We start from the raw sequence: 13,904 nt of genomic DNA on the forward strand, positions 1-13,904 counted from the left end.
TATTTGATTCAGGCAGTAGGCAGTCAGTAGTTCCAAGAGATCCCTTGCAGTTCAGTGGTTACTACTTTAGTCCCCAAACACTGTAAGCTTAATTGATAATCAGGATATTGAGTACAGATTGGCATTTTCTCTGCAACTTAAAAGTCTTAGAGAGTTGTCTTATACCACTGAGAGGTTAAATAATCTATCCAGGATCTCATTGACAGTATATATCAGCAACAGGATTTAAACTCAGGATCTTTCTGACTCAGAGGGCTACTTTCTGTCCATTACACCATGCTGCACCATTAATTATTTGACCCCAAATTTTAAAATATCATTGTCAAAATCTATTCAAGTAATTCATTTCAACAAAGATTTATTATTTACAACACTTATATTACTCTCAATTCTCATGTTATTCATGTAATTAAAAAGAAAATTTTAATTTTCAAAAGGTTTGTATTGAGATGATGCTATGTACTTGGCACTGCACTCAATAGAGAGGGGAAAAAATTCTTGCACCAGGTGATAGGTCATATAAAATGACCTTCCAGTTCTAGAAGTCATGATCCTAAATGTAAAACATAATTCCATTCTTCAGAGTTTACAGTACAAATGAGAACACAAAACTAACACATATGAAAACAATGATAAACAGTAACAGAGTATATGAGTCAAATCATGTTACAGAGAATGAGCACTGTAGGAAAAATCAGTGGCTTAAAGTAGTCAGGCAAGATTTCATCTGTGGGCTTCAAACTGTACCTTGGAAAATGCTTAGGATTCAAATAGGCAGAAGGGAGAAGAGAGGACGTTGCAAGCAAGGAGAGCACAATGAAAAATACTATTTCATTTGTTTTGTCTTCATAATCCCCCAGAACATAAAGGCTTAATGAATAGCTGTTGATTAATTGATTGATTGATATATCACAAAGAATATTGGTTGGTTTTTTCAAAAAGATGTTTCTAGGTTATTGAAAGTGAAGATTTTTTAAGAAAAGTTTTTTTAATTAGTTTGACAGGGTTTTTTGGGAAGGCAAAAAGATTAGGATCACAGAGATCAAATTGAAGGCTATTGTGCAGTAATGCAAGTGTGAGGCTTATTGATAAGAATCTAAATTAAAGACAGTGAGGATGAAAAGTCAGGGGAAAATTCAGAAGATAATTTGAATCAAAAAAATGGAATTGGTGAGTGGATATGGAGAAAAGGGATAAGTCAAAAATGATCTCAAGATTTCAGGCATTAGGTTGGCTGTGAGACAACTTAATTTCTCAAATCCAGATGAATTCCCTTTTGAACATGTTGAGTCTGAAATTAACAAGACATCCCTTAGCAAATTTTCAGGTGTACCCTATTTATAATTACATTTCAAAAAAGAAATCATTTACACATTTTAAAATTAACCATAGTTTGATGTTAGGATTCATCACTTTTGTGATTCAGCCAGATTCATCACTTTTCTTTTGAAATATAAACTATCTTACATCTTCTGTTTTACCTTGTGAAAAAAAAAATATTGTCTCTAACCATTTCTGTACTATACAGTATCTAGAGTTCCCAAGGAGAATTACAAGGTAGAAATGGCAAGTTCACAACATAAGCTATTGAGGCCATGTAACTTTAAAACTTCATTCCATGGTTCATCTGCCAGCCCAACAGAGAATTTCCATAGAAGTTCTGCCCTTGATTTTGCAGTCAGATTATGAAGCAGGACACAAGGATTCTTGAAAAGAATTCTCAGCTGGTTCACATATCAATCAATACCATAGTATTTACTAAGTGTCTGCTATTTGCCAAGTACTGTGAGAGGCCCTATGCACATGCTGCAATTAGTTTGGGAACAGAAATAGACATTATTTGTTTGCCTGATAGGAAAGCATGGGCCTTGCCATATAGTCCAGCCCACTATTTAAAACCATTTAGCAAGTCCTGACTTTTAATGATAAGGATTATCTTTTGAGAAATGTAGATAGGATTTAGGGTACTTTAAGGCCATGGCATTTTTGATGACTGAGCAGTCCACTTTCAGGGTGCCAATTTTTATCATTCATGGGAAACAGACTTTTTCCCCATTAAAGATTATCCTTCTTCATAAGAAACCAGCCTGATAAGCTCACAGACTTTTAGGCCTGAAAAGTACCCTAGAGATCATCTACTCAAACTACCATCCAACCTGTTAGGTATCCTTTCCAGCTGTGTTGTCAGAAAATTTGATAACTTTTCCCTCCACACCTTCATTCATGTCATTGATAAAAAATAATATATAGCACAGGTCATCTGATGGGTCACTCAGTACATAGAGGCAAGATCTTGAAGTTATTACTGTGTATTCTTGTATATTGAGTTTGTTTTTTATCTTGACATTTGTTTTTCAAATTTTTACTTCCTATCTTTACTTCCTTACTCTATAAGGAGAAAGAAAGCAGATTTTTTAAAGCTTGTTAAGAATTGTATGTTAAATAAGAGTAAATAGGCTATGAGTAATATCTTCAGGGCCTCCCCTTTGGAATAAAGTACATCTATTTCAAATGATCAGAGTTCTTCTTTTGGGTACATGGCCCTGTTCCAAAGGGTTGGGATTACCAGAAGCCTGACCTTCCAGATAAGTGGGTTGTTACTATATATACATGCCAAAGTGCCCATGAGCTAAACCATACTGCTATATAAAAACTACTGCATTTATATTTATTCCTGCTTTCTTGCTTTCATCTTTCTACTATAACAATATATCCCTTTTTTTGACTGCCATAAAATTATGGTTTTAAAAGTAGTCAATTTTTATAAAGCTATAATCCCTATATAATATATTCTGTGATTCACTACAAATTAATAATACAATTGAATTTACAGATGGAAGCCAAAGCATAGAAAAGGCAGATTCTTCTTCATTCCTTTTTATTAAGTTGGGTAAATGTCTTGAGTCCTGACACTGGAAAATTATACTACAGAGGATGCTAAAGACTGTTTAAAGAAAGTTGGTAGATGGTTCAGTGGATAGAGCAATAGACCATGAGTCAGGAAAACCTTAGTTCTCAGGTCATTCTCAGACATTTGCAAGCTGTGTGACCTTGGGCAAGTCATTTAACTTCTGTCTCAGATTCTTCATCTATAATAAGGAGATAATAGCGCCTTATCTCTATTGTTATAAGGTTATTATAGGGATAAATGAGATGATGGTATTGGTAAGTTCTGCAAACCTTAAAGTACTGCATAAATGCTCGCTAAAAACTATTTTAAAGATTTTTTATCTTGTAATGATATTAGGATAATAGGTTTTTTATCTATGGCAAAAAGATGTATAGTAAATAATGAATAGAGGTCTGGCCTTGGAGTCAGGAAGACCTGGGCTGAAGTTTTATCTCTAACATATAGTTTCTGAGAGACAGAAACAAACAGAGACACAGAAAGAGAAAGACAAAGAAAAAGACAGACAGACAGAGAAGGAGGAGGGAGGAAAGGAGGAAAAGAAAGAGATATGGACATAGACATAGAGAGAGATACAGACAAGGATATAGAGAGATAGAGAGACAGAGACACAGAAAAAGAGAGAGACAAAGACAGAGAGATACAGATACAGACAAAAAGAGACAGACAGATGGAAAGACTAAGAACAAGCATATGCAAGTTACTTAACCTGTTAATGTTCCAGGCTACTTTACTGATGTACAAGTATAGGAGTTTTTACATCTGGATTCTCCCATGTGGATTAAAAAAAAAAAAAAAGAAATCCGCAGTGGCTGCTTTTATGTTACCTATATTAGGTGTAATTGAATAGGAAAAAAATAAAGACAAAGGCTAAAATTCCCTGCTGATAGCATACAAAATGGATAAATAAATGTAAAATGAATATGGTTGCTTTTGTATCTGACTGTAACAAAGAACAACTCCAGGGAACATTTTTGTAACCTCTACTTTAAACAGAACATTTATATAAATGCTGAAAGAAATTCTAAGCAGGGGAATGTTATGGTGAGAAAAATATAAAAAGGGGAAAGGGGTTGGGTAAAGGATAATGAAACATGCACAGGCTGGAAGAATTTGAAAATTCCATTTACAGTGGTTCAGTTTCCATGGCTCAATGAGATTTAAACACACAAACTTTCATCCTGGGAATTCCCATTCTCAGATTAGGGGATTTTTATGGGATTCTTGTTCTCTTTCCATGTACAGCAATTTCCCCTACATAGCTTTATTTGGGAAAATGTCATCTTAATCATACAACAACCTCTTGCTTACAGTTATGCTGACATTTTTCTGACTCCATATCAAATAGGTCATATTTAAACAGACATTGTGGTCATAGAACCAAGTATGGATATAGAATAAAACAGATAATCTGTCTCCTTAGGTTTTCTAGTAGCAAGCTTTATCACAGATCTTATGGTCTGGACAGCCCACACACCATTGCCTAGCTTAGGTGAAGCCTGATATATTTAGCTATTAAGGTGCTATGTATGCTATGAACGCAGCTTGGCAGACTCTTAATTTTCCCATTCATTAGATGACCATGTGGCTTATCCAAATCCAGGAGAATCCATCATTCGGAAGAGATTATAAGAAATGTGTCTGAAAATGAAACAATTCACAGTATGCTTTCTTGAAATCAGCAAACATACCTGAAATCAGAGAAACCATAGAGAAAAGGTGTTAAAAAATGCAAGATGTTACCAGAGCCAAAAAGTAAATATGAAAAGGTTACTGAGCTACTCTAACTTCCTTCGTTTCCTTTTTCTTATCTTGTAAAAGGAGCATGAAAGTGAAACCCAACGTTTTACAAAAGTAAGAATCTGAATTTCTGAAAAGTAAGATCTTTGTTCCTTCAGATCCATCTAAAGCAGGCTAGGTATGGTGGTGTACACTTAAAATTCCTGCTGTTGGACAAGCAGAGGCTTAATGGATTGCTAGAGCTTGTGAGTTCTTATCTGCAGTAGGGCAAAATCCAGTTGGATGTCTAGGGACTAAGTCTGGCATCAATATGGTGAGTCCTGGCTGGGGATGGAGAGTGCTGGTGGTGGTCGGGACATTAGGATACCCGAGGTGGGGCAAACCAATCCAGATCAGAAATGCAATAGGTCAAGGCTTCTGGGCCAGCCAGTGCTGGAACTGGCCCATAGTAACTGGTATTCTTCCAGCCTGAGTGAGAAAGCAAGAAACACCCTCACACATCCATCCGTCTAAAACAATAGTTGCCAAGAAGGGGGTAGGATGACTGTGTTTCTTATACTAATGCATTAATGAGAATCATTTATATTCATTAGTGGTCACTGAGTTGATAAAAATACAAACAGCAGATTAGATTGGAGATAGGCTGTTTACTCATAACAGTGTAAGCTCTAGACTATATGTTGTAGCTAATGACCAAAGTCAGGATTTGAACTATAGTTCAAAGTACCCAAAGATTTCTGGAGAAGATTCCTGGGTCCCACCTGGAAATTCCCCTTCTTCCCAACCCAGTTATTTAATATCTGTAAGCGTAGTCCAAGGACTACATTGATGTTACTTTATGTGATCCTGCATGGCACCTGTGGGCATATTTTTTACATAGGATTACCAGCTCATGTTCTATCACCAGGCTCTCACCAATGCTTAGAATTGCTTATCAGAATTATTGGCAAATTATCACCATTAGAATAAGCAAAAACAAATAAACAAACAAAAAACATAGATCAAATCAAAACTATTGAATAAGTAGAAAGACAGTCATAGCTTTTGTCAGAAATCTCCATTTAAGTCATCTTCCTTTCAGCATTGTTCCATCATAAATCCAGAGCTTTTCCATATGGAGAAACTAAGGCTCAGGTCTCAGTAATCTGCCTAAGGTCTTATGGGTAGCAGATATCAGATGCAGCATTTAAACCCAGGTCTTCTGACTTCAGAGACACTGTATGTCATTGTATCATGTTGTCTCCTACTGTTGGGACTACACAATTGAAAAAAATATATAGTGTCAGCTCTATATTCTAGAAGGGGCATGTATCAGGTATATAAATAAATGTAACCCAAGCTTGAAAACAAGAGTATTTAAGCACAGATCTGATGGTGGAGGAATTATTTCTAAGCTATGGAGATCAAGGAAAACACCACATAAAAATCAACCTAAGTAAACTATTTAAGAAATTGCCTCAAGCAGAAAATAATACAATACCTGTTTTAAAATAAATGATGATCAAAAGGGCTTTCTTTATATTCTAGCCTGTCTAAAAGATGACCATGCCATTCAGTGGGGTGATATAACTAATGTGAGATAATAGTAATTGATAGTTGAACAGTGTTGTATTCCAGCTTTATAAGATTTTTATATAATATAATATAAACCTTTATATAAGATTTACTCTTTTTGCCTCCCATGAGTGGTTATACTATTTAGCAATGAAATAACCCAAAGCAAGAAAATAAAAGGTATGAGTCACTCATAGTTAAGATTTCTCTCTCATGAATCACCAAATATCAATTGAATATACATTCTTGTACTGCTGTCTAGTATTGTGGCTTTGGACTCAAGAAGACTGGAAATCTCTGTGTGATCTTATTCATTTTCATTACCATTGCTTTGCTTTGCTTTTCCCATTATGATGTTGGGAAAGTATTATCCTGGGAATATCTGAGTCTCCTGAAAGAAAAACACTACAAAAATGCCAAGTGTTAGTATATGGGAATTTGATGGCTGATGGCTTCCTTCTTGAAAAAAACTAGAGAAGCTAAATGAACTCTGCATCTCAGAAATATGTTTACTGATAAGAGAAGAGGTGCCTAGCCTATATGATCTAAAATTTTAAATAAAAGAAAACTAGTACTTGCTCACTTATGCTATTATTTATGTGGGTTTTTTAATAGTGTTTAATAAAAACCTGATAGCTGTTTCCCCAATTTAAATCAGGATTAAGAGTTATTTTAGTTAAGTGGGGTTTTTGGTAGAATAACAAATTGAGATATGGACCAATCCCCACAAAATGTTAGGGTAGGGAAACGCAAACTGGATATAGATGTAACAAACATCCATTTTTGTTCTTTATTGCTTCTAGGCTCAGAAAATATTTCTAGAATCCTTCTCCACAAAGAAGCTGTTCCAGGGTTCCCTTTAGAAATAGTTGTAGCCAAAGACAATGAATTCCTGCTGTTTCAAGCCTTCTTCCTTTGGAGGACTTTAAGGTATTTCTTTAATTCCTCAGCTGATTCAATACAAGATAAAATGGGAATTTCAGGGTGATTCTTTAAGCAGTACTTTAATTCCCAAGTTTATTTAACCCTAAATGGAAAAAACAGTATTGATAGTAAAGATTGCAACCCCAAATAATTTCTCAATTGGGGAAAGCGATCCATTGTCACCTCTCTATTCATTTAAATCAGTGGTGGCTATTTTCTTTGCTCTAGGCAATCTATATGAATCTGCAGTCATGTTTTGTGCCTCCAAAAGTCTCAGCAGAATATTTTGAACTGATAATCTCCCATAAAAAACCCACAAAAAGCAAACCACTTTTTTTAATGGAGAAAAGATGATAAAGATCTCCTATTCCGGAAAATTATGTGTTCTCTGATAAGATTAATGCAACATATATGTTCTCCCAGGGCTATGATATTAGCATAAAACTCTGGGGGAGAAAATTATCACTGGGATTTCAAGCAAATTATTTGTGTAGGAATTAGGTCTTTTGACTCCTCGGAGCAGGGCTATAGAGACCAGTGAGTTTTTACTAAGTAACAATCTAACATTCTCCATGAGACATGTGAAATAACATTGTTTCCTTTATTTTGCGAAAACAAAGTGAATTTTTTCATTCAGAGTTCATACTTAAGTAGAACTTCTTCCGGCTTCTTTGGATCAGAACCTATCAGAATAATTTAAAGTGCATGCTAACAATATTCGCCAAAATCCTCTGATAGCTCAATGTTACATAGAAATGATTTAAGAATGCCAGTGGAGTGCATATAGACTTCAAGTATGAGGCTGACAATGGATTATATGTCCAAGGACATACCTCTTATTTGAATTTAGAGAGGCTTGCCACAAAGTTGGTTTCAATGCGATATTTTTTTTGGCCACAAAAACTCTCAAACATCATCTCTTAAAATATAAAGGACTCATAATCTGCATTGCTGAAGGGAACTACCTATACTGATAAAATCTTAAATGCTTAAGATATTGCAGAATGACAAGATCAGCTATGACTCTTGATTCTTGGAAATACCTATACCCTTTTCAAAAACTGCCTTTGAAGAACAACATTAAACATTCCTCTGGCTCTGCCTCTGTCTCACTCCTGAGGCTAGTCTATAAAGATTCAAAACTTGAATAATTATCGCTGGAAATACAAAGTACCAAAGAGTTGTCTCATGTCTGTCATTTAGAATTTTATATTGCATTCAATAGTTTCACTCTACTTTTTTTTTCTAAAACTACTTAAAAAAAAAACACTCATTGCTGAATAGTTTCAGCATTGCCAAGTTCTGAAGTCTAAAAGTTGAACTTGAAGGGAAGCACAGACTTAACTCTCTTTTATGCCGTGTGATTAAGCTTTGTCTATAGTTGATAGATTATTTTGTATTTCTGTTGTAATTTTGTTGTGGAAATGTAGCTAGTATAGGTGTGGCCTAAAATTTTAGGGGAATAAGGTACAGAAAGAGGAAGATCTAAGATCATGAAGTACATTAAAGTGAAACTAGAATACACCCTAGGAGAAATATTAGAAGGCAACAACCAAGATTACCTCTAAAATGTGGCTATACAGAATCATTGCACTTTTAAAAGTGTTATGTGTTTTTTGGATGGATGAATGAATGAATGACTGTTCCAATGACAACCACATCAAACATGTAGGACACTTGCCATAGAATCTAAAAGGATATGTTGACTTGAAGTTAGATCTATATTTCCCTACATAGATGTAGAATTTTCTTACAAAGAAAAAAAATATTGTTCCTTGAAAAGGGTGCTGGATTTGTTGTCAATGGAAATGAAAAAATCCTAATTTTGCTACTTATTAACTGTATAAAGTTGAGCAAGTCACTTCTCTTTGTAAAATGGAGGTTGGACTATTTTCCATTCTAAAGTTCCTTCCATTTGAAAATCTTTAATAATTTCTTGACAAATATTACAGAAAAGACAGTGTAAAAATGTTTATATCTAAATGAATTATTAATATCATTATTTATAATTCTGTGCTCTACTTAATTTATAGGGAAAGAACTTAGTAATTTCAGAGTTGGTTGTTTCCATAAGTGACATAATTTGTTGAATTTGTCTCTTAGTTTTAGTATGAACTTTGATAGCTATTTGACCTTGATGCAAGGCACTCTTCAGGTACTGACTTTCTTGCTCATGAAAGAAGGGGACTTAGGATCTTTAAGATTCCTATGGTTCTATAAAACCCAGTGATTCTGTTAAGTCTTAGAGATATCTGTAATATGGAATTTATTTTTCACTTCCACCTAACATAAGTGTTAGAGAATCTATTTGAATCATTGTTCTGCCTCTTATTACCAGTGAGATCTTGGACAATATTTTAATGAAAGAAAAATAAATTTTGCCTATTATACTAAATCATGACATTCAGGATTTAACCTGCATTACATCAGAGTTTATAAATTTCATGGAGGTTACATATGTAGTAAGAATAGTACTTGCAGAATTCATTTATTCAGTAAATTATTAAGCACAATGTGCTGGGTGCTATGGGTTTTTAAAAACCCATTAGCCCACTAATTTATGAGCTTTTTTTAGCCCACTTTTATGTATAATTGTATATGTTTGTTGCTGATTAGCTTAACCCAGTGGTTCTCAAACTTTTGTTTTCAGTATCTTTATCCTATTAAAAATTATTGAGGATCTCTCCAAAGTGTTTTTGTTTATCTGGATTATATTTATAGACACTTACCATATTGGAAATAAAAACTATTTTTTAATTTGTAGACCCTCTAAAAGGGTTTCAGAAATTCCCAGGATTCTCTAGACCATACTTTGAGAACCACTGGGCCTTAACCAGTTGAAGCATCATGCTAATAAACCAGTGTTATGGTTGACCTTCATATCTGATAAGTAATTTTGTTCTGTTTCAGTTTCACATTGTAACCCTAATACTAGGCAGCCATTTTACATTTGTGAACCATTAGTCAGCAAGGGAACCAGAGAATAGCACAAACTAATCAGTACCATATATGAAGGCCCTTAGTAAATCCCTGTTAAATTTAATTGAACTGAATCATCACCACAACTGGACAGAATTCAAAAATGACAGAATAGCAGTAGTGGTATTATATTTGCACATAAGGGGGATAGACTATATACTAAACTTATTCTAGTCCTTCTCTAAAAATAGTGCAATTTAATTTAAAAATATTTCATTAAGTATGTATCACATGCATAGCACTAGAGAACAAAAATCAGTAGGATGCCATCTTTGCCATCTATCAGCAGGGAAAGAAATTTCCCAATGTCTGTGACACAGGTAGGGTAACAGAATGTAAAAAAGAGATCAAGGCAAAGATCATTTTGAAGGGGAGATGACTTTAATCTGAATCGTAATTATTAGGATTCATTTGCCCTGTGCAAATCTTTTTTCCAGTTCTATAAAAAAAAAACAGTGAATTCCACAGTGCATATTCTGGGTTTTTTTTTTTAATACAGATTTATATCTGCCTAAGTGTCCATAGTGTACTTTTTAAAAGATTCTGTGAGTGACTTATAAAACTATATGATCAAAAAAGGCCATCAAATACTATCCAGTTTTTTGTTCAGCTTGACAAATGGAACAAGTATGCTTTTCCATTAGTGCTCATACTAACCGAATAATAAAGTAATAATAGCCATCATTCATTGTGTATGTATATATGTTACATGTTTATGACATATACATATGCATATATATGTGTATAGCACTTGAAAACTTTAAGGCTAAATATATATATGTATATATATATTATATATATGTATGTATGTATGTATATATATACATATATATACACATACATATCTATACATTTAAATATATACATACACACACATATATATGTATGTGTGTGTATGAGTGTGTGTAAGAGTTTCAAAGTATTTTACAAGCTATATATACATATATATATATATATATATATTTTTTTTTTTTTGCCCTTAAAGTTTACAAAATGCTTTATATGTACAGGGTGTCCTAGAAGTCTGAGTGTGGTTTTAAGTGAGTTTGCTCAGATTTCCGGGATATCTTGTATTATATCATTTTTATCTTTACAATGTTCTGCAAGTAGGTTCCATTTTTATCTCTATTTTACAGATTCTAAAACTGAGGCTGAGAAAGGTTGGGTGACATGCCCAGGATCATGTGACTAGAAATGCCCAAGTCATTAGTTAAGGTCTTCCTGATTCCAAATCCAGCATTCTATCTACATGTGTTACGGAGGGGCCAAAAACCAAAATCTTGGCCATCTAGAGTATGGAACTCTTTCTTTTCTGGAGTAGGCTGTATTTTGTATTTCTTACCTTTGTATTAGGCTGTTTTCAAAGTCTTGTGCTTCTGAATAGAAAGTAACTTCCCAAGTTGAATGATGGCTTTGTGATTAAAGGTTGGCATTTTTGTCATTCTAAATAATTAATTGAAAAATGATGGAAAAACTCTTAAGTAGGAAATTTTATCTGCTTAAGATGAATTTTAAGGTACTATAGGAAAATGGTGATATTATATTTCATCTAAAATATGGTGAATACAGCTTAAAATCTAGCCAATATCTCTTTTTGTGAGATTTCTAGTTATCTCATTTTGTACTTCAGTCAGAGAGGACGCATTAAATTACAGCACAAGAAAGTTATCCTAATAATACAAAATGTTGCACAAAATATACATGTTGTATTAAAAAGCAAAGATTGCATAATCTATAAGCATTTTTCCTTGTAGAACACCACTAAATTCATTATTGCAATATACTGTGGTAAATTACTACCTGAAGAGATTTTAATAACTGTAGCACATTAGAAAATTGAAGAAAAAAAAAAAAGCTCAAAATCTTGTTCTGACAATTACAGGTAAAATGCAATGAGCTGCTTCTTCGGGTTTTTTGGTTGTTTTTTGTTTGTTTGGTTTTTTTTTAATTCCCCTTCCATGGGGAAGGGGACGAAACTTAAGAAAACATTATAGACTAATGGTTACTATGTTGGGTTGTATCAAGAAACCACTGGTCTGTTCTATTTTTAATCAGCTACTGAATTGCTATGTAAATTTAGATAAGTCATTTGTGTTCTCTGAACCTCATACTTTACAACTACTAAAAAAATAAAAAGGTATATACAAACATTCTTTTCGTTCCCTCAGAGACATGTTACAAGGAATAACTTGCCATGTATAAAGTACATCCATGGCATCTCTGGGGGGGAATAAACTGCATAAAATGCATTAATATTATTTTCTCATTATCTCTTTGACTATGTTCTACAGAACCAGAGATTGTAGGAATTTGCCTTTTGACCAAATTAGACATATTACTTGACATTTTCTATGTATCTAGAGCCAGTTAATACCTAACATGTCTTTTATGGCACAGCATTAATTTTTATCACAGTTTCTGCAGGAATCTTTTCACAGTATCAGAAGGTCCTCCTGCTTCCCCTCAATGTGAGAATAGGTGTTTTCTCTTCTTCCCCAAACTTCTATGTTTTATTTCACACTCATTTGAACTTCAAACACCATATACACTTAATATAAAGTTACTTGTGTGTAGTAATATGGTTTATAGAAAAAGAAAGACAGATATATTAATGGAACTTCAAAACCATTCTACTGAATGAATATATTAGAGACTATTTTCTTTGTCCCGGGGAAGTTGCTCTGGAGAATGATGGAATAATGGTTAGCTGGAAAAAAGAAAAAAAAAGTCCACCTAAAAGTAGGAAGAAAAGCAAATAAATGAATGGACTTTTGATCTTTCTTGTCTGCTTTCTGTGATGCTTTTATCATCTATGCTTCCTGTTTGGGGGGAGGGGACAAATAATGCATAAACAAATTTATATAACTTATGAGTTACTAGCCCAGCGTCTTCATCAGTTTAAAAAAATAATTTTGCTGAGCTCAAACAAAGATCCTAAATAGGAAAGATCCTGGATAGGAAAGTCTGTGATTTTCCTTCAGCCACTTTACCAGATTTCTTAGTATGCTTTTTCAAGATTAAATGTTATTGTATCAGACACATATGTGTTTCAAGAATTTTTTTTCTCTTTTATTCTTAGAACCATCATACATTACAGTTGATCCACCTGTTTGTGGGGTCTTATCTAATTGTAATCTGACAGAAAAGGATTGTATTTACGGTTTCAAACTTGATCACAATGGCTGCCGAATCTGTCAGTGCAAGAACAGTAAGTATGCATAAAACTGTTTCTTAGGCCTAATATATGACTTAATCTCTTCCTCGTTGTTCATGACATTCCTACAACAATACCCAAATAGAAGAATGTCTTCTTAATCTACATAGATAAATATACACAGATTTGTTAAAGGAAAAGTTCCTTAGTTATTCTATTAATGGCCATTCATAGGATTTCTGAAGTCAAAAAAAAGTCAGTTGCACTAATCTTCTACATCTTCTTACTCAGTACATGAATCTTCATTATTATTTTTCTGAGATATATTTGCTCAGCCTTCTCTTGAACATTTCCAGTGGCATAGAATTACTACCTTATCAGACATCTCATTCCACTTTTGAAAGCTCTAATTTAAATATTCTTCTAATAATGAATCAATATATAATTTGTTTTAATTTCTATTCAATGTTTCTAGTTGTCCCCTGTGGAGCTTACTTTAATCACATAGCCCCCATTTAATTTTTGTTCTTCAGCATTTAATATGTAGTTTTTTTTGTTTTTTGCTGAGGCAATTGGGGTGAAGTGACTTGCCCAAGTGACTTGAAGTGGGGATCACACAGCCAGGAAGTGTTCAGTGTCTGAGAC

General features: G+C 33.7%; 1 protein-coding gene across 3 annotated transcripts in view; it reads left to right on the forward strand.

Moving 5' to 3' along the window:
* Positions 1–13,904, forward strand: part of CRIM1 (cysteine rich transmembrane BMP regulator 1) — a 223,389-nt gene that overhangs the window by 155,142 nt on the left and 54,343 nt on the right. For all 3 annotated transcript variants that reach the window (XM_031951261.1, XM_031951263.1, XM_031951262.1), the window contains one exon: positions 13,185–13,313. In XM_031951261.1, the coding sequence (XP_031807121.1) occupies positions 13,185–13,313 (129 nt within the window). The remainder of the gene's footprint in view (positions 1–13,184; positions 13,314–13,904) is intronic.

This window comes from Sarcophilus harrisii, chromosome 2 (assembly GCF_902635505.1).
Source record: "Sarcophilus harrisii chromosome 2, mSarHar1.11, whole genome shotgun sequence".
NCBI classification, from domain to species: Eukaryota; Metazoa; Chordata; class Mammalia; order Dasyuromorphia; family Dasyuridae; genus Sarcophilus; species Sarcophilus harrisii.